This window comes from Anser anser, assembly GCF_964211835.1.
Source record: "Anser anser genome assembly, chromosome: 1".
Lineage (NCBI taxonomy): Eukaryota > Metazoa > Chordata > Aves > Anseriformes > Anatidae > Anser > Anser anser.
This window is the reverse complement of record NC_139720.1, coordinates 142562147-142587500: the sequence shown is the minus strand read 5'-3', so window position 1 is coordinate 142587500 and position 25354 is coordinate 142562147. Positions and strand designations below refer to the sequence as shown.

At 43.6% G+C, this 25354-nt stretch overlaps 1 protein-coding gene across 5 annotated transcripts in view; it reads right to left on the bottom strand.

The window, feature by feature from the left end:
• Window positions 1-1649: 1649 nt before the first annotated feature.
• Window positions 1650-25354, bottom strand: part of NPAS2 (neuronal PAS domain protein 2) — a 100907-nt gene continuing 77202 nt past the window's right edge. For 3 of the 5 annotated variants that reach the window (XM_083820583.1, XM_083820586.1, XM_083820587.1), the window contains exons 10-22: window positions 23987-24069; window positions 23176-23282; window positions 21795-21942; window positions 21068-21149; window positions 20239-20380; window positions 19411-19517; window positions 19144-19236; window positions 13699-13845; window positions 7505-7699; window positions 6805-6983; window positions 5746-5838; window positions 4324-4510; window positions 1650-2850 (exon numbers count right to left, since the gene is read on the bottom strand). In XM_083820583.1, the coding sequence (XP_083676709.1) occupies window positions 2599-2850; window positions 4324-4510; window positions 5746-5838; window positions 6805-6983; window positions 7505-7699; window positions 13699-13845; window positions 19144-19236; window positions 19411-19517; window positions 20239-20380; window positions 21068-21149; window positions 21795-21942; window positions 23176-23282; window positions 23987-24069 (1815 nt within the window). In that variant the 3' untranslated portion in view covers window positions 1650-2598. Of the gene's footprint in view, window positions 3124-4323; window positions 4511-5745; window positions 5839-6804; window positions 6984-7504; window positions 7700-13698; window positions 13846-19143; window positions 19237-19410; window positions 19518-20238; window positions 20381-21067; window positions 21150-21794; window positions 21943-23175; window positions 23283-23986; window positions 24070-25354 lie in introns of all 5 variants that reach the window. The other 2 variants (XM_083820584.1, XM_083820585.1) reach the window with 2 other exon arrangements.

The following is a 25354-nucleotide window of genomic DNA, read 5'->3' as shown; positions in this document are numbered from 1 at the left end:
CGATTTCTCCAAGGGGTTTTCTCTTCCTGTGACCTCCGTCATTTCTTCTCAGAAAGAGCAGTCAGGCATTGGGACGGGTTGCCCAGGGAGGTGGTGGGGTCACCGTCCCTGGGGGTGTTCGAGGAAAGGTTGGACGTGGTGCTTAGGGACATGGTTTAGTGGGTGACGTTGGTGGTAGGGGGGTGGTTGGACCAGATGGTCTTGGAGGTCCTTTCCAACCCTAATGGTTCCACGATCATAGTAATGGGGACCCACAAAGTTTTACTGCCATGGGTATTTCTTCTGAGGTGCTCGGGTGCCTTCGTCATCTCTTGCCTGCATGGACAAATGGACAGATTTCCCTTCCCCTTTCCTGAACTAAGTCTGTACAGAAGTGGACAGCATTTGTGAAATTAGCCTCTACTAAGCTGATGTGTCTGTGCTAAGGTTTGCCTATAGTTAATGGAAGAGAGACTTTCCTTCAGACATCAAGTGAGAGCACCTTAGGGTTTAGCTCTTTAATCTTCATCTGGAGGGGTCACTCTTGCTTCACCGAATGTAAGAACTTAAAGACGAGCCTGCTAACTCGTGTATCTAAGACAGCTGCCTAAAGCTACTGGCAGAAACGCTTTCTTAGAGACCAGATACTTGATCCCCTCATCTTTCTTCAATAAAATAAAAGGACTGTATGGACTGAAATACCTGTGTACCAATCAGTGTTACCAGTCAGCCTTACTGTGAAAGCACCAGGGTCATTTTACCAGCAGGTTTTCTCTGGGAGATTTTTAGCTTTTTTTTTTTTTTTTTTAGATGTTTTTTCAGAACTCAGTTTTCTGAAGTGAACCTTTTTTGTTTTTCTGAAAGTTTACTTCCATCATTTCCAGCTCCCAGCCCAATTATCTCCATTGTTCCTCTATGGCATGGAAACCAGTGCTGTGACATGATCCTTGGTACAGAATTGTGAGAAGAACAGCACGGTTTGCACTCCCTTCAAGGTTAGGCTGTCTCAGGCAGCTGCAGGATGCCCTGAGGGGCTTCTGGAAGCCATCCCTTCAATCTTGCTGTGACAGATGAACATGTTACCCGGTTATCCACCTTGTTCTCTGTTGGATGTTGCTGCTTCTGCCAGAGAGTCAGCAGAGGGAAAGCAGACCTGTACATTGGCTGCTCCATTTAGTAGCAGTCAGTTTGAATTTAACGTGAAAAAGTGTCTGCACAAAGATGCCAAAGTGGGAACTTGGCTCTCTGTGGTGGGGGCATGTTAGCAAATCCAGCAGAGGAGTATCAGAAAACTCAGGACAGCAATGTCTTTAAGCTGTGAAGCTGCTGCTTTGTGAACACAGGTCAAAGCCCTGGTATACGTTGGGTCAAACCACTCTGAACTGTCTGTTGTGCCCTATGTTTTTCCCAGTCCAAAACTGGCTGGTTGGAAGTACAGAGCTGCCTAAGACCATCAGAGTTTTAAGGGAATAAGAAGTGAGCTGTCTGCATTAGCAGCTTATTTAATTTCCTAAGCTATCATTCTCATCGCCTATGCCATATCACAGATCCCGTAGGATAATATTTGTTTCTAGTTAATTGGTTGCCAAACATCTTGCAAAGCTGTAGCTCATACTATAAAATCTAAGGTGAATCACGTAGTTGAACAGCCACAGGAAAATGTGTGCAAGTCCTGCAATAAAGCCTTTTGGCTATTTTATTTTATTCTACAAATAAAGACACTGTCCATCATTATATGGAAAAAAATAATAGTTTGAGTCGTATATAGCATGAAACAGTAGTACCCTTCACAGAAACATTTCTAATTCATTAGTTTATTACAAAATATCCACTCACAAAAAAGCACAAGCACAATCTTTATACTTGTGAAATGAGTTGATATTTCATATACAAAATAATTTCCACATAATTCCATATAATTTTATTTTATATAGAAATAGGTCATTATTACAACAGCTGTACAATACACTACTTTTTATTTAATAATTACATAAAATCTTTCTTAGAAACATATCAACAGAAAACATACAAAAAAAGCGAAAAGTGCATTTCTTTTTTTTTCCCCCCAAAGGAAAATTCAATCCTAAATGTTATAATGAAAGAGATATGTAATAGTCTGCAGCATCCCGAGTCAGTGGGCCAAAACACAGTGCATATTTCTCAGAGACTTGCAGTGAGTGAGTTATTTAGCTTGAAGAAGGATCCATCGTGTATTATGGGAGAGTTGCATGATTGTGCTTACAAGTTGAGTTCTTCTTTGCAATCACAATTCGTATGTATAAAACAGTCCAGTGTTTTTTGTTTTTTGTTTTTAGTTGTGAAGAACAGTTAGGGTAAGCTGCATAATACTTTTCAGATTCTAAATCAAGAGTTATGAGCTGTAGACCATCTTCACCAATGACCAGGCTTTCTTCTCCATTGGATGTGCTAATTTGGCCACAAGAATAAGGAAACAAACTTCTCTTTACAGAAAGTGCCTAGGTTTTGTCCTCTGTGCAGTTGTGCAAAATAATAACAATAATCATAATAAAAATAATCTCTTGTTCTCTCCTCAATAGACCTTTGACGCAGTGCTTTTCATACACAAAAGAAGAACTGAAACAGTGAAGGCCAAGTACCTCAAGTGTCTGTCAACAGTCTTTTGGAATTGCCAGACAGCTTTCTGAGCGGCACGCTGAGCTCGAACTCCTCCTCCCGTGCAGCCGGTGACGGTGGAGTTTGCACAGGACGGTGCTCCTCTTCGTTCCGCTCTGCGCAGTGCGTACTGCGCTCACCAGACAGCGCCAACTGGATCCTGCGGGCCCTACGTGCGCTGTGTGCGGCAGTCTGTGCCCTGTGGCATCCTTCTGTCACAGAGCTCTGAAAGAAAGGCTTGTGCAAAAGCCAAAACGGTAAGTACAGAGTCATTCTCTCCTGCCCCATGTGCCCATTGGTTAAAGCTAATCGTGCATTGATTGTGCTGGTGGGACTCTATCGCAGTGGCTGTGGTAAATTTGATGATTCTGATAAGCTATTGCTTCTTCTTGGTAGTTGCTGCTGCTGCTGCTGTGCCTGATGATACCCCGTGTTTCCTTGCTGTGGTGAGTAAGGTGGCAGGAGCAAAGAATCGGTTTGCTCATTGTGCAAAGAACTTGGTGTTTGCACCTACAGATAAAATAAAATTCACCGTGTTGTTTGATTCTTTCACGTTAGAGCTCGTCGTCCTCAATGTACAGCGTGCTTAAAAATATTACTCTTTTTGCTGGCTTTTATCTCTGGGGCTGTGTGCTAGGCATGGGGTTAGCCTACCTATGCTAGAAGGAACAGATTTAAATTGCAGCAAAGAAGATTACAATTAGGCATTGAGAAAGGTTTTCTAGTAGGAATGCACTGCCTAGGATTTGCGGGTTATTCTGAAAAGCCTGTTTAAGAACAGGCTGAGCAAATATGTCAGAAATGACAAGGCTAGATGACAGAAATGAAGCAGAAATAACACAGGGGATCCTAGTGGACCTCATGAGGCCCCTTCTAGCCCTTTCTTGTTGTGAGTTTACAGTAGGGTGCGACATTGCAGAGTTGAAGTCGATGTGAATTTTGCAGATGCTCGCCTGGGAATGGTGTCTGCCATGTTTTTTCATTAATTCTCAGCTATGATAAGGATTTCGTTTTTCAGTGTGATCATTTGAAGCCGATGATTCTCTTTCAGTGATTCCAGTGGAGATGTGATCAGGTTTTATAGACTCACTTCAGCTCCTTCTGAGTTAATAGACACCTCCTTTCCCCCCTTTCCCTTAGCTTTACGTGTGCTGAATTGGGTAAAAAAAAATCAGTATTTTTATATCTTTAAATCACCTGGTGCTTCCAGGTGATCTGCTCCAATTCATCTTCTTTGCCTTGTGGAGTTGAGGAAATACGCTAATTTATGGAAGGGATATGGGTATCTGATCCCGATCTTATTTTATGTTGGTGCTGGTAATTAAAAATCATCTTTTGACTTGTAAACTAAGCAAATTTTGTACTTAATAAAGAGTGCAGAATAAATCCAAAGGCAGCAATTTTCTCCATCTAGAAATACACTTTAAATACATCCAGGATAATCTGATTATGTTTCCAATGTACAGGATTAGTAATTTCCTTTGAAATATTCTGACTGTTCTCACTGCTCCCTTGCTATACTGGAAGGGTACACGACACCGTATCAGTGTCTTGCACATTTCAGTTATCTCTGAAATGGCCATCTCTGCCATGATCAGGCTCCCGCTGAAACTTACAGCTTGCAAGGCTTGCAGGCCCCGTTTGCACAGCCCGTTTGCCTTATAATTCTGTGACTATGTTTTATACATTGTCCTCTTTGTCCTTCCCTACCTGCAGGTAGCGTTGTTGCTGATGCTGTTGGTGCTGGAGTTGCATAGGTGGCAGAGAGGATGGCTGGGAAGGAGGTGTCGTGGCAAACCCTTGGTTTAACACTGCTTGTCCCATCAGAACGATTGGAGAGCCACTGCTGGAAGTCTGCACTTCCAAACTTTGAAACATTTGTTGGTTTTGAGAGTATCTGTGGAAGAAAGAAGTAAAACAGTCAAGAACAAACGTGTAGAAACAAAGGCCTTCTCTTAGGATATGGGGTGGGCGTCAATAGTCTTCATAAATAATTCTTAGTAAAGGATTCCAGGGCATCAGACCTGCACGCATGAAAACCAGCAGCATTGGCTTAACACCGTACATGAGCTGGACTTGGAGGGCAGAATACATCTCACCTCAAAACCCAGACCACATTTTAGATTCATTACAGATTCTGGTTTATGCATGTCTTCTCTTCAGCCACAGATTCACATCCCAGGCTCATTAAAACACATGGCCTTTGATTTTGTATTAATAAGCTGAGTTCTGAACTGCAGCAGCTGAGAAGTAGACACGTTCCCTGTTCTGCTGCCTGTGCTTCTATACGACTGCCTGTGGGGATGGTAATCTGCAGGATGGCTAGGGTTGATTACTTTTTAAGCTCCTCATAGACATTGCCAAGTATGGTCAGCAGTTCCCATAGCTGTGACCCACATTGTAGGACCAGAAGAAGTCTCTAGAAGTCCTCTGGACTGGGGGATGAGCCAGAAACAAAATACTCAGCCTCTGTTGCTAATCTACTTTTGCACAGCAAAACCCAAATATTTGTTGTTTTGTGGAAGGCTGTGGGTAAAACCACAAGTAAGCTACTGCCAACCCAGCCTAATTCTGTTTATCCTGTAAAGGGTGATGAGATCATAGTGTGGTGTGTGTTTGTTAAACAGCTGTTCAAAATTAGGGGTTGGTCAGAAATGGTAAGATTTGGGTACTTATACAAGCATGCGAGCTCCAAAAAAAGTGTCCTGTGAGTCGGGCAAAATATGTGAACGGGAGGTGTATCTTTGAAATTCCGGCCTTTTTTTATTTAGAAGCTTAAAAGCAGATCTCAGCTGCAGATCGGTATGTTTTAAGTTGGAGGTTTTAACTCAAGGTAATCTTAAGCAGCAACAGTGATGTTTGAAAAGAAAAGTGCTGAATACCTACATTCCTGAGGTAACATACAGAATCACTTTAATGATGGTCAAACATTATCATTTTGGCAGTTCACAATTAAGGACAGAGACAAAAAAAAGAAAAGAAAAAAAAAAAAAAAAGATGAGGCTGACCCTGACACTAGAAGGCAGGCTCGGCCCAGTAACGCGCTCCTGCATTTATAACTACTTCGTCATCTTACTAAAAAACGCTATTTCCCCTCAAAAGCAACTTTGGTGTTTTTGACAAGTCACATACTTAGCCTGGGATCCAGCCATGCTGAGGTCTGAAGGGTGTCTTGCATTACAGGACCCGGGCATCATTGGCTGAATAGGTTGGCTGAGCAACAGTCTTGCACATGGAAAAAAGAAAAAGTGATACTGCTGTGAGAGAAGGACCATACACATGCCACATTTTGAAAACTGACAAAGGGTGCTTTTGGAGGCACAGCGCAAGACTGAGCATTAGGGGATGTAACCTCAGCTCTGGGCTGTAGCAGATGCCTCCTGGGCGCTGCTGGGTGGAGGTTTGGGGCCGTGCCCTTCAGTCCTGGTCACTTGGGTGTCCTTCTGAGCTGCTAGATTTCAGGAGAGGGAAATTTCTGTTGATCCTGCTGGTTTCAGTGGGAATGGCTCATATTGCCTGAGTATCTGTCATCTTTTTGGTTCAAAGAAGCGTGTAGGTTGGAAAAAACCTTCAAGGTCCAACCATCCGCCTAAACTACCAAGTTCATTGCTAGACCATGTCCCCTAGTGCCATGTCCACACATCTCTTAACTGCCTCCAGGGATGGTGACTCCACCACCTCCCTGGACAGCCTGCTCCAAAGCTTGACCACCCTTTCCATGAAGAAATTCTTCGCGATGTCCAATCTAAACCTCCCCTGGAGCAACTTGATGCTGCTTCCCCAGGTCCTGTCACTTGTCTCCTGAGAAAAGAGACCGGCACCCTCATTGCTGCAACCTCTTCAGGTAGCTGTACAGAGCGATGAGTTCTCCCCTCCTTTTCTCCACACTAAATAACCCCAGCTCCCTCAGCCACTCCTCGTAAGTCCCTTCACCAGCTTTGTTACTCTCAATGCATTCCAGGACCTCCACGCCCTCCTGGTAGCGGGGGGCCCAACCCTGAACACAGCACCCAAGGTGCGGTGTCACCAGTGCCGAGTACAGAGGGACAATCACTTCCCTCGTCCTGCTGGCCACACCATTTCTGATGCTGGTGCAGATGCCATCGTCCTTCTCACCCCGTCCCTCACCCACCCACTGAGGGCAGCCCAAGATGGTGGCCACCTGGGCGCCCCCCCCGTGTCCTGCCCTACCTGAGCTGCTGGTCGTGGCTGCAGCCGGCGGCGGGTGGGCCGGGGCCGGGGCCGGGGCCGGGGCCACGGCGGGGTGGTGGGGCTGCAGGGGCCGTGGCGGGGCCGAACGGTGGGGCCGAGGCGCGGAGAGGACGGGCACCACCCGGTGCCAGCTCCGTGCTCCTCACTGCCTTTGGGCCCTGCAAGAGAGCGGGGAGAGACGGATTGGGGTGAGGCCTGGTTAGCCCCGCTGTGAAAGCCCTGTGATGGCAATGAACCCTACAAAAGGAAAAGCTGTGTTTTTTGTTTTTTGTTTTTTTTTTCCTATTTATCCACTTTTTGTTTTAATAGTCATGCTAATGCAGGTGTGTGGGAGGTTAAACGCTACGGCTGAGGGGTCTGAAGCTAATGGTGCCGCTACATTCGCCACACGCCCAGGCAACAGGAATAAGAGCTAGGTTTTCTGAGAAGGGAGGCACAACAGGTGGGTGGAAGAGCAAAGACTGGAAATGCCAAGAAGCCTGCAGTAAGACAAAAATCCTGTGCCAAGCCTACTTGCTTTCACAGGTCTCATTTACAAATACCTGAACCCAAACTTTTTCCTAGGGAAGGAAAGGGAAAGGCACATTTGCAGGACTGACATGACTTCGCTAGCTTGTTCAGTAACAGCTCAGCGCCTTCTTTCCGTATTAAATGCTCCTCTAGTCAAAGAAGTGATTACCTGGCTCGATATCACACTTGCTTCTCTCAGTACTTGCTGGTTCGGTGTTTGCGGAGATGCAATTTGCCCGGGGAGCTGAGGACTGGGGACAAGCTGCTGCTGAGAAATGACCCCTGGCCTCTGCTGTAGCTGCTGTGGCTCTGGCTGCTGAATATTGCTAAAGCTCAGGGACACCGTTGGCTGCTGTAGGAACATCTGGAAAAGAAGAGGGGGACGTTTTATTGACATAGCCCAGCTGTCACGGATAATGAAGGTTACAATTAAATCCAAAGATATGTTCTAAAATAAAATCATCACAGCTCGGAATTCACCACACATTTACTGTTAATTGGAAATCACATTTCTTTCCTACGTTAACAGTTCTGCTGTCTCTGGTTTCTTTCTTTCTTCTTCTGAAAATGCATTCATTACTTGTGAAATGTGTCCTGAAGGTAAAAGCCCTCTCTCCACGGGGCAGGCAGAGCCCTCGTGAGAGCAGTTCGCTGTACATTCACCGTGTTCTGGGGCATCCCGACCAGAGAGCTGGGAGTAACTCCATGTCTTTTCAATCCTTTCATTTCTCTTTTCAACAAACCAGGCTGCCTTTCAGGCAAGGCTGCTTTTGAATTTGTCTCGGAAAATTCAACACCTTCTATACAGTTGGGTCACTGAGTGTATTTAATGAGGCCACAGCCAGGCCAGAGTTGACTGTGTTGAATGGCTGTGTCCTTATCATTGAGAAGATGTGTAAACAGACCGTCACTGTCATTTATCTGATTTCCTGTCAGGTAGCTGTCACCTGGTGTTCTCCCTAATCAAGCCTTGCGTTTGACTTGTGCAAAAGAGCCAGCAGCCCCTCTGTTAGTGTTCTGTAAATGATATGCTCTCCATTCTTGCATTGCAAGAAGAGTCTTTCTTCTTTAAAAGTTGCAGGGCTTTGGAATATTTTTGCTTTTCTAGAGGCTATTTCTTTCAATAGAGCCATACAAAAGAAAAAAGGCATCTTTTAAAACTATTAATTATTAATGCTACAAGCTATCTTTGCAATATTTCAAACCTATCCTCTTGCCACCAAGGACTGTACAAAGCGACACTTCCCAGGTAGTTAAAGGCATTTTTGGCTCTGGTTCTGATTTCACACCACTTCTACAAGTGTGGAACTCCATTATTTTAAGTGGAGCTACTCAAGGCTTAAATGAAATCAGAATCACAATTATTTTCTTCATTACTCATCCATCAGTCTCATGCCTAGCAGTACATCTGAGGTACACCCAGTAATTAGTACACCTTTCCGCAACTTATTGCTGTATTAGCAATTCCCTAAACTATCACGTCCCCTGTAATTTCTCTTGGAATAAAACCCTGCACCTTTCTCTAAAGAACCGGCACAATGCATTGCTTTTCTCCACAGAAGTATGGGCTGATCCATCATATTTGTGCTTATATATCTAGCTATTAAAACACAGTTTTTAATTTACTATGATAAATTTGTAATGAATCTCTGTGTGCCAAGACTTGACTCAGAATTGAGTTACAGACAAAGCTCATGTTAATCAGTTACATTAATCAGCAGAGAGAGGTGGGCAATTAATGAAAATGTTAATGGACCTAAAGCAACGTCTTGTTTCAGGTGCTGTAGACTAACTACACCTCAAAGATGTCTGATAGAAATAAATGGGTCAAGTAACAGAGTTGTGTCTGCTTGCAGTAGGTCTGAAACTAGCTCTGAGTGTTTTCTTTTAAAAACAGTGCTCACAGAGTTTGGAGCCATTACATTTCAGAAAGACAGATGGTCTTGCAACTTCTGCCAAGTAAATAGGTCTTATTATGAATAAATCAAAGGCAGAAGTTATGAAAATTCATTTTCTTGCTTATTTTCTCTATATAGAAGCTAAGTTTTGAACATGTTCGGTAAATGAACCTGATTAGCTCTAGCAATGAAATTGGTCTCCATTGATATGAAATGTTTAATGTAACATTCAGAACAGGTAAAGCAAGTGGTGTGCTTCAAAAATGTCATGTGGGATGTGAGCCCACTGTTTCTGGAAGATCAGCATGAAGTAAGACCATAAGGAGCAATATCTTAAGCATCCTCCCTGTACAAGGCACACAGTGCTGGCAAAATACCAAGTTCATCCAATGCAAACTCAATATCCATCAATGCAAATGTTGGGCAGGGTGGGGACTTGCAGCAAATGACTTACTCTGCAGGGAGCTGCCTGTGTGCATGCCTTACTTTGAAGCAAAGGCCAAGTAGCTTATTCTTGAAAGAAAGCAGAGCAACCTACTTTGCAATTACCAGTGTATGCCACTGGGTAGGAAAGCGCACGGCTAATGGTTGGCAGCTAGCATGCTATAAATTTACAACCAAGTTTATCACAGTAAACCAATTTCTTTTATTTATGTGTTCATACCCTGAGAGACCTACGTGCGTTTCATATCTAGGGATGCTCTCCCTTGCGTTATAATGGCCAAAGCAGCATTATTACTGTCAGAACACAAATGTCGGGGAAAAACAAGCTCAGGGCAGGAAGCAGTGGTGCCATTTAACCCATGTCCCCACAGAACTGGAAGACTCAAGATGCCTAATCAAGAAAAGAGTTAACCTAAGAGAGGATTGAAGTGGGGAGTTGCTACCTGCAAGTAAGCCTGAAAGCAAGAATGTACTTCATTTGTACAAAACAGTGCTTTTTCATTATGTGTCTCTTTCGTGACTGCCTGAATTCCTCTGAAGCACAAAAATGTTGCAGCTTTAAATAGCAACAGAAACCCCATAATAAAGAAAAAAATCTTTCTCAGTCTGAGCAAATCCAAGCAGACAAATTAGCAGCCCCCTAACTGTGCTGCCGATAACGACACGTCTCACAGCTGATTTTGTGGACTGCAAGGCCAGCGAAGCATCTTATAAATATTTTTTAATTGGCCAGATTGTTAAGATACACAGCAAAGCTGTGAGGGAGGGAAGGGACCCTCTGACATAGCTGCCCCCTCATCCCGAGATAGACGGTCCCTGCAGCTAATGGGTGAATCGCATTGGCAAGACATTGTGGGGGAGACAGCTCTTTGACTCTTCCTGCTCCTTGGGTAATCAGGTGGTGATAACCTTCAGGCTCATCGTTAGAGAAGGGAAGACTCCTTATGTAAAATACCAGCACTGGGAATCTGAGGTTCACGGACTTCGAAGGGAGACTGGTTTGTGAATCATGGGTGGCAATGCACGGTCTCATTTGCAGTTCTTGCAAGCTGGTCAGGCTCAGCTCTTCTTTCTGCTTGCCTCTCCATCCGCAGTTCATTAGCCAGACTGTTCAAATCTGGCACAGACACGGCATCCTTCAGACTTCTGAGGTTACTCTTGCTGCTGCCGCCCTTAATGCTTTCGTTTGTCAGGAAAAGCAGTACCAGAGATTTAATGGGGTTTTGAACACTCTTCTTCAGGGCCCACAGCCCTCCTGCTAGTTTGGTCTTTCATCACGCAAGGCTCTTGGAAATAGTGACAAATGCAGACGACTGCTCAACATCTGTCCGGTTGGGAAAGCGTTTCTTGGTGGACTGCTGCACTACAGTTTTGAAGACCTCTGAAGGAAATGGAAATGGGGCTCAATTCTCCACAGAGCTACCTGTACACTTCTGTGTGGAAGGGAGGGAGCCGGGGGGGGGGGGGGGGGGGGGAAGATATGCTAATAAATGAGCTAACGAGGGAAAATGATAGAATGCTTCCCCCTTTGCAGCCAGCACACGGCACTCCCCCATGCTTACAACCTGCACAGCCCCATTCTCTACGCGGAATATTAAAAGGACCAGAAATTCACTCAATAGTAAGGCTCTTCTGTTTGCCACTATGCTTTGTAGCCTTGATAATAGACACAGATCGATGTCTGCAGACATCCAGCTCCTTGAATGATGAAATCTGTTCAGCAAAGCATACGGTTAGATTTCTGATTTAACAGTTTACTCCTAACCTCTTGTGAGTCACAAAAGTGCTACATGTGAAAATGTGAGGCTTTATTTCAAATTGCCTCTAGCCAAGTAAGACAAAGCTAATTCCTGGTCTCACTCCTTCCCTGTAATGGCACAGTAATTTCTGGTTTTCTTTTTTTTTTTCTTTTTTCCTTTTTTCTTTTCTCTTCTTCTTTTTTTTTTTTTTAAATCTAGAGAAAGTGGGAGAAGGAAAAGGCCCCACTCCAAGTCAACGTGACTTCTTACAGCTCACTGTCTCGTGTGATTGTTCTGGGGGGGCTGAAAGGCACTTGGATGACAGACAGTGATCCTCCCCATCCAGCTTTGCCCCCTCAGGCTGATAGGCAGCCCCCACATTTCCGAGCTGCCCTCCAGCCCCCCTGCCTCTCAGTGCTGCATTTGCAGGGAAATGGTCAGTACCGACATCAGAGATCTTGCGGTGCTCTGAAAATATGTTCTCCTTGGTCCAACCTGGCACAGTCCTTGTGGGGGAGCAGATCACCCAAATAATGATCCAAATGATCCAAATCTCAGAGCTACAAAGCAGTAGGAGGTAGGCAGTACAGGGCCTACCATTTACCCACTGGGCCTCTTCTCTCTGCTTGGGCTCCCCGTGAGCACAGCTGAGGATCTGTCCCATGGTCTTTGGGTTATTAATGCGTATGGAAGATGACTATATAAAAATAAAATCCCTTTCCCGCATATAAGAATGTGCTCTGACTTTCTATTTTTGCCTGAAGTATTTAAAAAAAAAGGGGGGGGTTGGGGGGATCAGTGTATCTGAATGTTGAAGACTTCACCGGGAGAGAGTAATGGCTTTTGCCCAATTAAAAGGACAGGAAGTGAGAATATCACGTCTCTTGATATTCATAATAACAATAATAGCTTTCAGACACATACCATGATTCTGAACTGAAGGGCAGTTAATTGCAGACTTTCCCTTCCCGTTATTCAGAGTCAATGCAGAACCAGTAGAAGAAATACACTGAAATTAAACCTGGTCTACCTATATGTTTATATGGTACCAGGAACAGGGAGTCCTGGTTTTGGGACCCGCTACTGCTGTGCTGTCCTATACCAGTGCGTATGGAGCAACTTGGGTGGAAAAGTTTCAAATTTGGCTTCACCGATCCCTTAATTGCCTAAACGTACAATCCAAATTTGTTTTAATATGTGAACTGTGTGTTCACAGATGTCGATGATGGGTGAGATTCTGTTTCTGTGCAAGTCGGGAACAAAATTCCCACTGGCCTCAGCAGGTCCCAGGTTTTCATCCTGTGCTTAAAATGTTCTTTGAGATACTCATTTATGTGACAGAGCTTGTCTTCTAAAAAATCTTGTTAGTACAATGCTCACAGTGGGTCCCCAGTGCAACATTTCTGGCAAGGGTCATTTAACCCGGTATTTATAGTTACATTATGAGGAACAGAGCAGTAATCACCCAGCTTTTAGAAAACTTCCATAAAACTGGATGATTTCTCCATTTGTCATTAAATGAAACCTGAGATGTGATAAATTGCACTCACTGTTACTCATGGGGTGCGGTAGACATGGGGGCAGTACAAGGCAGGTACTGTACTAGCTCTGTGTAGAAGATATCAAAGACACAAGAACAGCAGCCTCAGGCTGCTTCACCCTAAAGGCTTGAGCTGGTCCTGTGAAGAACAAATTCAGATGCCTCCCAGGTGTAAACAAATGAACAGAGGTTTGAGCAGAGTTTTTTTCTTCTTTTTTAAACATGACAAGGGAATTCATCTCCTGTGCTCAGTGTCTAGGCCAGGAAAACAGGGAGCGAATGATCTAAAAGAGATGAGCACTTGGAGAGTGCCTGAAGGAGAGCTGTTGGCTAAGGGAGAGCTGGACAGACGTGATACTGAGCATCAGCAATGTCCCCACGAAGCATGCAGTGAATGGATGGAAGCTAATGAACTGGAGAGACATAATCAGTGCTGAGTCCAAATGTGAACACTGTTCCATTACAGCTGCTCATTCTGAAGATTCAGTAGATAAAGCATTAAAATACTTCTGTAAATGACCCCAAATCTTCTCACCCCCATAAGGCTGAGATATTTCTTCCTTTTCTTCTTGCAAAAAGCTCTTAATCTTGATGTAGGCTACTCAAGAGGCTTCCAGAGGGCAAAATCCCCATTCAGATGAGCCAGATTTCTCATGTCCTGGACCCTGGAGGTAATTTTAAGATGCCAGCCCTATCAAGTGCTTCAGGAGAGGATGCTCTGCCCCTCCCAGCAGTAACCCACCTGCACACTGGAGTCCTGGACCAGGCAGAGCTGCTCCTGTATCTTCTGGAGCTCCTCCTGCTGCCAGCGGATGTTAGCCTGCAGGATCCGCGTTCGCTGCTCTAGCTGGTCTTTGATGGTCTGGAACATGCTAAACTGCGCTGAGAACTGAAAAAAAGGGGAAAAAATCAGTCTTTATAATAGAAACGGGCCTCAGTATGACATTATTTTGAAAGAAGTTATTGGTTTCTTGATTGTAAAGCACAGTGAAAGGAATAAAGTATGTGTTTGTAATATAGTAACGTCTAGGCAGAGATAAATCTTTTCTATTTCCAATTTTACGCACATATATTAAATTGCCTCAGTTATAGTGATCTTCTTACAACTGACCCTGTTCTGTTAGAGAATTATCAGAATGCCTGTTTTTGAGAGCATGCTGCTTTAAAATATCAAGAGCATCTTAACTCAGTGGCAAATGAGAGCATTATTATTATTAGCGTGTAGTTTGGAGCCCTTAGCATGGCAGAGCTGCATATTCCAAATGTGTTTTACCAACACTTTCCTTTTTCCTCACAGAAATAGCAGTGCTGCAATGGTTTGTTCTGCTGATTACTTACTACGTGATCACGCAACAGCTGACCACAGTAAATATTTTCTACATTTCTGCATCTGAGTAGTGGCCAGGGTACAAGAAATACTCATTAAGTTATTTTTATACGTGACAAAAAAATAAATAGCCCAGCTCAGTGGGAGAAAGGCTATTCTAAATAATAATACAAAATGGAGATCGCTAATAAGGGTCAAGAAGAAAGTGCAACCTCCAGTAGCAACAATGCCTCGCACAAAGCAGAATCACTCCATAAGCATGGAGGGGACTAGCATGGCAACAAATTCCTAGCTTTATTTGGTATTTACAGCCATGATTCAAAGTCCACCAAAGTTAATTATTACTTTAATTGGCTTTGGAATCACTGCTTTGCATGATCTCATATTCCAAAAGTAAAAAAAACACACCGAGAAAAAAGCATGGTGTAATACTTCAAAAAAGTTCTGTGAGCATTTCGGTAATCAGGGCATCCAAGATGCCTCTGGAAACATGCAGTTCTGGGAACATCCAGGCAAAAAAATAAATAAAAGAAAACATTTTGCTATGACTCGCATGACTTGAAGATGGCGCATTGTTCCTGTGGTTATTTTCGTGGCTCTGTTCTGGGGGGTGAAATGATGCAAGCTGCTGGAGCCTTCCTGCTTAATGGAGTGGCACTTGCTTACACCATTTCTGGCTTTCACTTTTTTAATAGGAAAACAAAAATGGTAACAAGAAGGGAAAAAAGGAGCGCTCTGGTGCTAGCAACACTGTACAGATGAATGAAATTTCTGGGTGCTTAGAGAAATCTAAATATGACAGGTCAGATTTGTATCAGCTAACCGCTTGCTTTGCAACATCTAAATACGTGAAAGTACCTTCGCATTCCCTCCAGCAAACAGCTGAAATCTCTGTGTAAATGTCCTTTAGGTGAGAAAGGAAGAGAACTTCAGTGGGTTTATTTATATTTACACGGCTGGAAGGTGTCTTTCCAGCCCAGCTCAGGAGGTCACCCTCCAAAGAGTTTCCTCGTGTGGCCACTTTGAGGGGAGGCTGGTTGCCAGCACTGGTTAGGGGAGAGGGGGGCTAAGGTGTCACATGCCGATGCTCTGGAGGCCCCCAGAGCCCACTTTGGTGGGAAAGACATCTGCGAGTGCTCACAGCTTGCATGGTCTACCCAAGGAGATAACGTGAGCACGTTGCCTCTGGCACTGTTGTCAGCAGCACTGTCACCTGCAGCCCCATCCTCTCCCAGAGCAGAGTCAAAGCCCCCGGTGGGAAGTTGGTGTTGCTTCTAATTGGTGTTAAAGGGGAGAGCTCGGAGCTGGTTCTTGCTCTTTCTCTATTCCATGCAGAAAGCATTAACCTGAGTAATGGATGAGTGGGAACCTCTGATGTTTGGGAACGGAGGTAAGTGACTCCAAGGGGCTGCCTGCTCTGCTTGCTCGAGCCCCGTTCCGTGTTTCAGAAGAGACCTGGGCACCCTGGTCTTAGGAGTGGAATAATGCAATGTAGCAGTGGCTTGACTAGGTTAAATGCAGCCATGTCCTGCTTCAATGTGGGTCTGTACAGAAGGACATTTCAGAAAGCCAGGTCTTGGAACCTAATTCTCTCTGTATTAACTCTGTTACTGAGGTCTACTCTGAAGTCACTAAAAGAGTCTTTATCAGAAAGGAATTTAAAAAATTTTAGCCAAAAGCTTCATTTTGACTGCCTGGCTTGCTGATGGCAAACTTCTCATTAACATGTGAAGTCCCTGAAGAGACCTTGGGAAAGGAACCTGGTTTTCCTCAATTAATGAACGTAAGAAATTTTATAGCTGAAATTTTTATAATAATTTTGTACTTCAATAAGAAATGATTTCCATGTCCAAGCCTTAGTTTTAAATATGAGTTTGCTTTTCAATATTGCACACAAAAATGTATTGCTGTTGATTTTAGATCATTAGTCCATGATTTTTTTCATCACCTTCTTATGTTTAGCATATTCAGTATTGAATATGTATACTGAATATTCAGTATATAACCTAGTATTGTCTTTTTGTTTTCTTCTTCATGTTCCTTTTGTATTAATACACTTGACAGCAACAACAATTGTATGGTCTACTGGAATGAGAGTTGCTAAGGAAGAGGATGAGGAACTCTCTTTTACTTTTTTCCCTTTTCCTCTCTGAAACCAAAGTTTCTTGATAACTCTAGCAGTGACCCCTGTGATTACAAAGCTTCTATTGTTTTTGTACAATGAGACAGCAACAGCAACTGACCTGCACAAGAGAGTATTTATCTCAAGATCATTAACTGTTTTACCAATTAAGGAAGAAATCTGTAATTGTATAATGCATTAAAAGAGCTCGACTCAAAATGTTCCACAGAAAACACTGCACAGCTTTAAGTCTGCCATTAACATCAGATGAGGTTGATATTTGTCTCACTAAGGTATTTACAAACTTCTGTGGGATCCTCAGAAAACTGCATGTTATAGCTCTCCCAGCTTCCCAGGTACAAACTGGAAAGACTCAACTGGTGAGATATCTATAATTGCAGAGGATCGCCAGTTTAATCAAGGTTTGTTAGTTCAGGGAAAATAATAATAACAAAGCAGTAATTTTAGTCTGCTCTCTTAAAAATAAAAATAAAAAATGAGTTTTTCATGCAGTCCAGGGAGTGGGACCGGCACATGTTGGGTGTGAGCACTCGGCATGGTCCCCATCAGAGATGTGATGAACAGGGGAGTTGGGTACCTCGAAGACATTCTGTTCCTACAAGTTTCAAGAAAATAGGTAGCTGGGTAAAGGCAAGAGACCCTATTTATTTTTTAGCTCGGTTTCCTAAAGAAATGAACCTTTCATTTCCTTCTGCCTTCCAGCTTCCGATCCTTCTGGCCGGTGCTAGAGACAAGCAAGAGAGTTGCGAGAGCCTCAAGAGCACCAGGTTGCCGTAATGCCACGAAAGCTCTAGCTGAGCAGCAGCGAGAGGGACCCGCTCATTCCCCTCCTGCCACGCCAGTCCCTGGGAAACCAGGTTTCATTAGTTTTGCAGCTCACTGAACAACTTGTTCGTGGTTGTTGTTTTCCGAATAACACCTGCGCAATCCCAAACAGAATTATTAGTGCTGATTATTATTCAGTCATCAACATCCGCTGTGTTGTAGGGGATTTTAATTTATTACAATGAGGCAGACAAACAAACAAATATTCTAATAGGGAGCACTTGGTTTAAAGCAAACCATTTACATTCAGGCAGCACCTAGGACTGTGCTTTAGGGTTCGTTCAGATAGCCAGGTCGTGGTCTAAAACTGTATTTTGGCAGAGACAAAACCCACACAGAATTTGCTTGAAACAAAACCAAAGTTCAAGCAGATGGAGCCCGAGGCGAGCACTGGCTGCTCACTGCAGATGCTGCTGCCCTGGGCTGGGATGTTTGTCACAAGGACCCTCATCAGCGTGCTGGGGCCCTGAAGGTCCACAGGCTCAAGCATCTGTGTGTCTGGTGAGACCTTCACCTGAGGGTGGGGAGCAAAAAAGCCAGTGGGCAGCAGCTTCTGCGGCTCTTCCTGCACCGGCGTGCCCTTCCCACGGGGCTGCAGGATGTGGGTTTGTGGTGCTGTTTTCCTGCTTCACAAGAAGGGGAGCTCCAGCTTGAGCTTCTCCAAGTCACTGCTGAGCGACCGAGCTTTGCTGCTGGTCAAGAAGAGGGTTGCTGGGGGATTGGCCATGCAACTGAACGGCACTGGGAAGAAACGGAGCTGGAGCACCAGCAAGTGTTTTATTGGGAAGGGGTGGGGCGGCGGGGTTTTTGGTAAACAACTGGAAAGCATCTCTCCAGAAAGAGCTTTGGTAGAGAAGGGAGGGAAATAGAAGAGAGTCAAGCAGAACATGCACAGGTTTATAATAAATAAACTAATTGATGTTTGGAAATGCATTAATGAATAAAGGAGAGGAATATCTGTAAAAGAAAATGACTGCTCAGAGCAGGTAATTGATATGCTGTTTCTTCACTGCATGCCAGTGTGGAGTCGTGAAAAGAATATTAAGCACAAAAGATAAATGAGAATTTGTTATTTAAAAGCAGAGATCCTCAGGATTTTTTATGTTTTATATGCTACAGGAAGAAACTCTGAGATCTTGCAAGGGAGTACAGTGTACAAGAGGTAGAAGCAGCTTAGGTCCAGGACTCTGTCATTTCTAAAATCAGAGGATGATGAGATAGATATTCATCACAACATGACCACAGGGCAGAAACAATGAGATGAGAACACGGTACTCAAATTTACTCCTTCAAAATCCACTGCAAATGAAACACTGGCTTTTTGGGCCATCACCCACACTTGAGATGTGGGTTCACAGATTTCAGTGGAGGATTTTGTCTCTAGTGACATCCTCGTTGTTGCTAGCACACCCACAGAATAGGTGTTGTGGAACTAGTGTGCCTTTTGCTGCTGGCTAGCTGTGCTTCAGCAAAGCCAAACGGGTGTTTTAGGAGTGTCTTTGTTAGTTTTTGCTTTTAATTCTCATTGCAGCCTTGATTTTGAAGGGACCTGATTCTGTAGAAGCAAAGTTGAAAGCTGATTTTCCATCTCTGTTTTCTGTCCTCCTGTGAAGTATGTGTGTGTACACTTGAACCTACTCACACCTGGGCTTCTGCTGTGAATGTCTGTATGCAGAAAAATATTTAAACACACAAGTGTACAATTCAGATTACTTTCCTACAATATTTTAGGAGTTTGAGAGCTGGTGGATTTGGGGATTTTATCTACTAAAGAAATAACCTAAAAACCCCAAAAGACCTGGAGTCTCATAATTAATTCATTTACTAGATGAAGGGAGAAAACACCAGGAGAGAAACAAGTGACCTATTCCACTTCCGAACCCCCAACTAACCTGTGCCAGTGGTGCAGGCTGACTTTGCAAAGTTGCTTGAGGCAGCAACTGCTGTGGAAGAAGCTCACATGAAGGCTGAGAAGGCAAAGAAGCCTAGGTTAAAAACAAAGCAAAACAAAACAAAACTTTATTTGTAAGTTTGTCTCCTTTAAATTCTAGGTTTCTTCTAATGCCTTGGCTTTTGTGCAAGTCATTTTGATTTGTTAAACTGCTTACGTGGCACATGCCTTATACCTTCTGCCTGTTCCTGTGGCTCTTGGGAGTTACCTGCAGAGCGGTAGGTTGGCTGAGTCTGTGTGCTGATAAGTCCTGCTGCGTGCTGGGTGTCCTTTGCAAGGGGGTGCTAGCCTCTGCAGTCAGCTTTGTTGGTGTAGCTGCAAGAAAAGTGTGGGTGAGTTCTCACAAACTGCAAATCATCGCCATTGGAATTCAGGATTACAGTGAGACCTGGCTAGAAATGATTACGGCCTGGCTGAATTCCAGATGGAGTCGAGGCTGTTCTTGTTGGCTTCAATGGGAGCAAAATTAAACTGATAAGGAGGGTCTGGGCAAAGATAAAAGTCAAAGGGATAGATCGTGATTCCAATGGGCAGAGCAAAAGGACCCAAGAGCTGTTCTAGAGCAGCTGGAACTCCCTTGCATGGACCAAATAACTGTAAATTTTGGTTAGCTCATTGGCTTTTCTTCCAGATCAGGGAGCAGAAAGAGTGCATAAGGTGTGCTCAAGTCATGGCTGGAACATCCTTAATCTTGGCCAGAAGAGCTACCACCCTTAGGCTGCTATTATTCAGGTAAGTCAGGAGGGGCCTCTCATTGCTCATACTGACACCCTCAAATCGGAATATAGAAGTCTTTATTTTCATAACAGATCTAAACAGCTGGTCTCATGGCTAGTTCTGCTACCCATTTTCCAGTGTATGGATGGTCGAACTAGACCCTTCCATCTCGTACATTACCATTGTAGATGATGCACCTCATTGCCACTGACAAACACATATCAGTACCTCATGTTAATTTGCAGCCGTGGTATATAGACACACATTCTGTAACTTGGCTAAATGCAAAATACCGCAGTAACCCAGGAATGCCACTCACATGCTGGGTCTGACTTGGGTGTGTGGGAAGATTTTGGTGAGCTCCTGGATGATACTGAGGGTGTCCGGCTAGCACTGAGGATTGAGGCACCAATATCAAGTGCATTAAAGTGCTGTTCAGGATCCAAGCTGGAGCTACTGTCCTAAAACAAACAGAAAAGAGAATAGCTATTGCACCTGTCAGGGTAAAAATATTTTGAAATGCACCTAGTAATACTTGCAGACCCAGTTCTTTGGCTGGCCTAAAATTACTTGAGCAGAACTAATCCCAGGTAGGCCAGCAGAAGACTTGGGCACAAGTGTCGATGTCCCTTCCAAATAGCATCTAATTAATCCTCTTTCCAGTGAACTTTCACTGAGGTGGAAATAAATAGGAAGCTACTGCCAGAGTCCTTTTGCACATTCAGATGTTTTTCTGAATGTGTGTTTTGCATACAGTTGGACTTGACAGCAACTGCAACCTCTGTGAGACACTCAGCTGTGTGGAGCTTCTCTTTCTTAACTCAGCAGATGTCCTCGATGTAGCCAAGATGGACTGTCAGAACATGTCCAGATGAATCTCAGAACTGTAGCACTTTGCCAAGGAAACATGAAGATATATCACATTGCCCCTGCCCATACTCCACTTAATTTAAGGCTGTCTGTAATCTCCAGGTTTAACCTTTCATGAACTTATCTAATTTATTTTAAAATTATTCAAGTGAGCAATGAATTCTGAACTTGTTAGGGAATCCACTCAGAAAGACAATGCTGAAATTTTCAGTGATGTTAATATAGGAAATAGTTGCAATTACTACATGTATTTATGAAAAAAACTTGTCTCATTGTACCTTTAGTGCTGAGGACACAACCTCTGAGGACACTTCTTCCAAGCCCATCTCCTGTCTCCGCTCTACCCGAACATCTGCATAACTGAATGTAAAATATAATTCTATGTATCAACATGGTACCGTTATATTTCACAAAATGTACTTCAAGCAAATAGAGGAAAAAAAATATTGTGAAATTTTACAGGTTAAATGAACAGCTTAAAAAAATCATGTCAGATGCAACTGCACAACATTTGAGAGACTATGGTTTAATTTTAATTCCTTTCTCTACCTATCTTTTTGAAATCAAGAAGTGTATTAAAGAGTAGAGGTCAAGTTCACATCCTAAAACTACTCTGCAACTTCACTGAAAAGCTTCCACATATCTCTTAAAAAAACAGAACAGAATAAAACAAAACAAAACAAAACTAAAAAAAAAAAAAAACAAACACCAAGGATTTAAGGAACAGAATAGTAGAGGGAGATGTCTATTCCCTATTTTTGCACAAGATGGAAAAATGCAATAGTTACTCTCCCCCTAAACTTGTGGTCAATAAATGACGCATAGAATAGAGCAAGGCTTAGTCAGAGTATTTTTCTACAATGCAGATTTCGTTCAGAGAGTTTAGGCTTCATTTCTGTAGCATAAAAGACACGTCACGTTTCTAAGAGGAAACGTTTGCAGTCATGAGGATGCCCTTGTCTTACTGTCCTTTACATCCCCGCTGGTTGATGACAGTTTCCATACCTTACCACCATGTGCGTGCACACAATGAACTCTGGCTTGGAGTTCCACTGGTGGTACGTGATATAGTAATGGGTCTGGAGCCAGATCCACTGCTGTCCTTTGGTCAGAAACCGATAGCAACACGACTTCCCCTTGCCAAACTGCATCACTGTCAGGACAGAGTACACACAGCTGGTCACACGGTTATCAGCGTGAGAAGGACATGAAATATGAACAGTGTTACAAAGGTGTCCACGGCCCCACTGGTTCCCAAGGGAGATCAGAGCCCAAGTACCTTTTGAGTGTGTGGGCCTGTGAATCTTAGGATAGAGACGATCATAACGATCCGTAGGTGCCTTCTTCTGACAACTTGAACAGTACATTCTTTAACAGTACAATTAACTTTAACGCTAGACACAATTGCATTAATGTCTGCTACAACTTAAACATAAATCTTTCCCTGGTTTATGTGCTGCTCACATACTGCTTAATGAGGCATCTGGGATTAATTTCTAAGAGTGATCATCTGAAGATCTATAGCAGAAAAGTACAGGATAAAAATACTTGAAAAGATGAGTATTCCGTATGGATGGATTTTAGTGACTGCAGAATGAAGTAAGCATACGAGATAACATTGTGCAAACACAGAAACCATTTGAAACTGAAAGAAAATTCCCAGACTGACAAGAATTTGAAGTACAGTAAACTGTGGTATATTATAAGTTTCAAAGATTCAAGGACAAAACTAATGTCTGCTTTTTGTTCCAGCGATTTCAAGGGGATCCCAAAGATGCACATATTTAGCCTTTCTGTATTTTAATGTCAACATATAAAAAACTAATTTTGGCCAGATATTTTCAGGCCACCCAGAGGCAGTAAGACTGAGATGTTCCAGTCAAGTCTATAAGTAAATATTTAAAAAGGATTGCCTCATTTTCTTTACTTAGTGAGAGAGCTTTCCAATTAAATCTTAATAGTCTATCTTTAAATAATCACAGGTAATGTCAATGCCAAATACTTGGTGAGCAACATAACAGTAAATAATCTGCAAGAATTTTACAAAATGCAATCTCCTCAGAAATTGCTTGATCTATTCCTGCATATTCTTCACTAATAGAGCAGGGGTCAAATCTGGCATATTTTATCAATTCAGTGAGTCTCACTGACTACTTCTGGGAATAGGGGAGGTGAAAGTGCTCGTTTCAGAGCTGGAGGAGTATGGCCCAGATGCTGATCAGCTGCGATGCACCCGATCTGCTATAAATACACTAAGGCATATGGCTGTGAGGCAAAGGCTGGAACCTCACCTTCTGAGTTTTACACCTATTTTAACTGAAACTACATTTTACTGAAAAGAGGTATCCTGGTTAATTAATGGAAATGTGGGTTCTGCAATACTTACGGTGTTCATGGCACCTTGCGAGCAGCTCTAGGTCATCTATATGGTAATAGTCATAGCCAGAAGTACCCAGCACTTCAAAAGGCAAGTATCCTATAATCGGCGGTGCTCTGCATTTAGGCACAAGATAAGTGAATTCATACAACCAGGAAATGAACAGTGTCTCTGCATGTTGACACGGATATGCTAAAAGCCCAGATCTACTCTCACTCATAGGCATATAGTCCCAGCTGCCAGGGGACGGGATCCTGACTTTGCCCTGTTGTGCCTGGAATACCCGGCTGGGGTTTGCCTTGCATATGGGACCCGTACCAGCACAACAGTGCCTGTGGGCACCTTCCTCCCAGCACAAAACCTGTGATAAACCCTTCTTTTCAAGGAAAAGATGCTGGTGGAAAGCAGCTCTGTTTCTATGGGGCCTTCACGTGAAAACTTGTGGCAAAGGAGTTGTAACTCAGTGGGAACTGCACACGCAGTCATGGGCTGGAGTTTGAAAGAACGATTTCCACAGCTGTATAATAAGGAGATGTTTTTACTGTGGGACAGGTTTCAGTCCACTGATATTTTTAAAACAAACAAGAACAAGGTAATCTCAAATTCTGCCTGAGAAGCAGTATAGCTTTCTTTTAGAAGACGGATAAAAATAAATGCAAGTTAGAATAGTAAACATCAGCCTTTGTAGGAACTTCAGTGGTAGTCCTCCTGTTCATGTGATTTAGATGTGAAACATAACACCATTTGAGAGAATTGCACTTATGAAAATAGCAGTAAACAAGCACAAAACACAATCAAGAGTGCTTTTCTTGTCACCAACCTGTGATCCAGGAATAAAAATTTCCATTCCAGACTGTGTCTTGACGTGAATTCCTCTAAAGGTTCTTCCACGATGCACATCTCCTGTGTGGTGAAGAAAACTGACTTACTGAGAGGTGCAGTTTCACCTTTCTACTTCATCTAGCTTTTGTTAGCAATAAATACACAGTACATAAGGAGATAAAACAGAGGATTCATACATTTCCTGCTAATTACAAAGAGCAATCTATTGCATCTCTTCCTGTGTCACTGGTCCCTTTCCCCTCATCAGGGTCACATCTGACTCCAATTCCTCCCACCCTGTCCAGCATACCCAATGCCTTTGCCTCTCCCCTCAAGCTCCCTCTGCCTATTGCCTCTGATCTGTCCCCCATTTCTGAGGAAGAAACAAGGCCTGGGTTCTTCATAAATTCAAGTGTGAAAGTAGGGGGTGAGACAGTGAGTGAAGGTGCCCTGCAATCCCTCTGTGGTCAGACAGGCATCTTCAAGGCTCAACTCCTGCTCCCCTAGCTGCCTAGAGTGAGCCTGCAGACCCCTGGCCTGGGACTTGCCAGCATCAGTGCTCAGGATTTGGAGGTGTCCATGGTTCCCATTTCCCCGTGTTTCTCATGTGCTGGCTGCACAGTGGCGAAAGACTTCATGCGTACCTTAAATTCCTCCTTTTCCTTCTCCATTTTACACCTAAATCCATGCTGATGCCAAGAATATACTCTACAAGTCAGTGGTTGCTCAGGTGCAACGTGCAAACATTGCTACGTGAAACCAAAATGCTGATTCTGCCATGCTTAGCCAGTCAGATACATATTTCTGCCTTCACTTGAGAGGACAAAGCCGAGACCAGGCATTATGTGACTCATCCAGGTGAACTGGAGAGATCTGTGTTTAAGATTTCCTGGCAGTTAAAACCTTCCCCCGGTGGTTCAGCAGCTGCTGTCTCCCTCGCAGTGGCTCGCTTGTTGTCATGTTTGCTTTGAGATGCTAGTTACCCCACGTGGGGGAATTTGCTTCCCGTGTTCCCAGAGAACTGTAACTCCAACCTCTGCTTCTAGCATGACTACTATGGTTAAGATTAATGGGAGGTGTCCTCACGTACCGCAGAAGGGACCCTGCTTGCCTGTTGGGGCTGTGAATCAGTCAGGAGTGCCCCACGAGGGCCCCGTGCAGTAACGGAGCCAGGCCAAAGGGCAGTGATTTCATCCAGTCTGTGTCTCAGCTGTGCTTTTTAATCTCTTAACCCCTGGGGATGGGACACCTGATGCAGTAGCTCACATTTGTTAATTAGGGAACCACAGTGTCAGGCACAAGGTTACATCGTCTATCCTTTTTTTTTTTTTTTTTCCAGAAGCAACTATTTTACTACCCAGGTTTG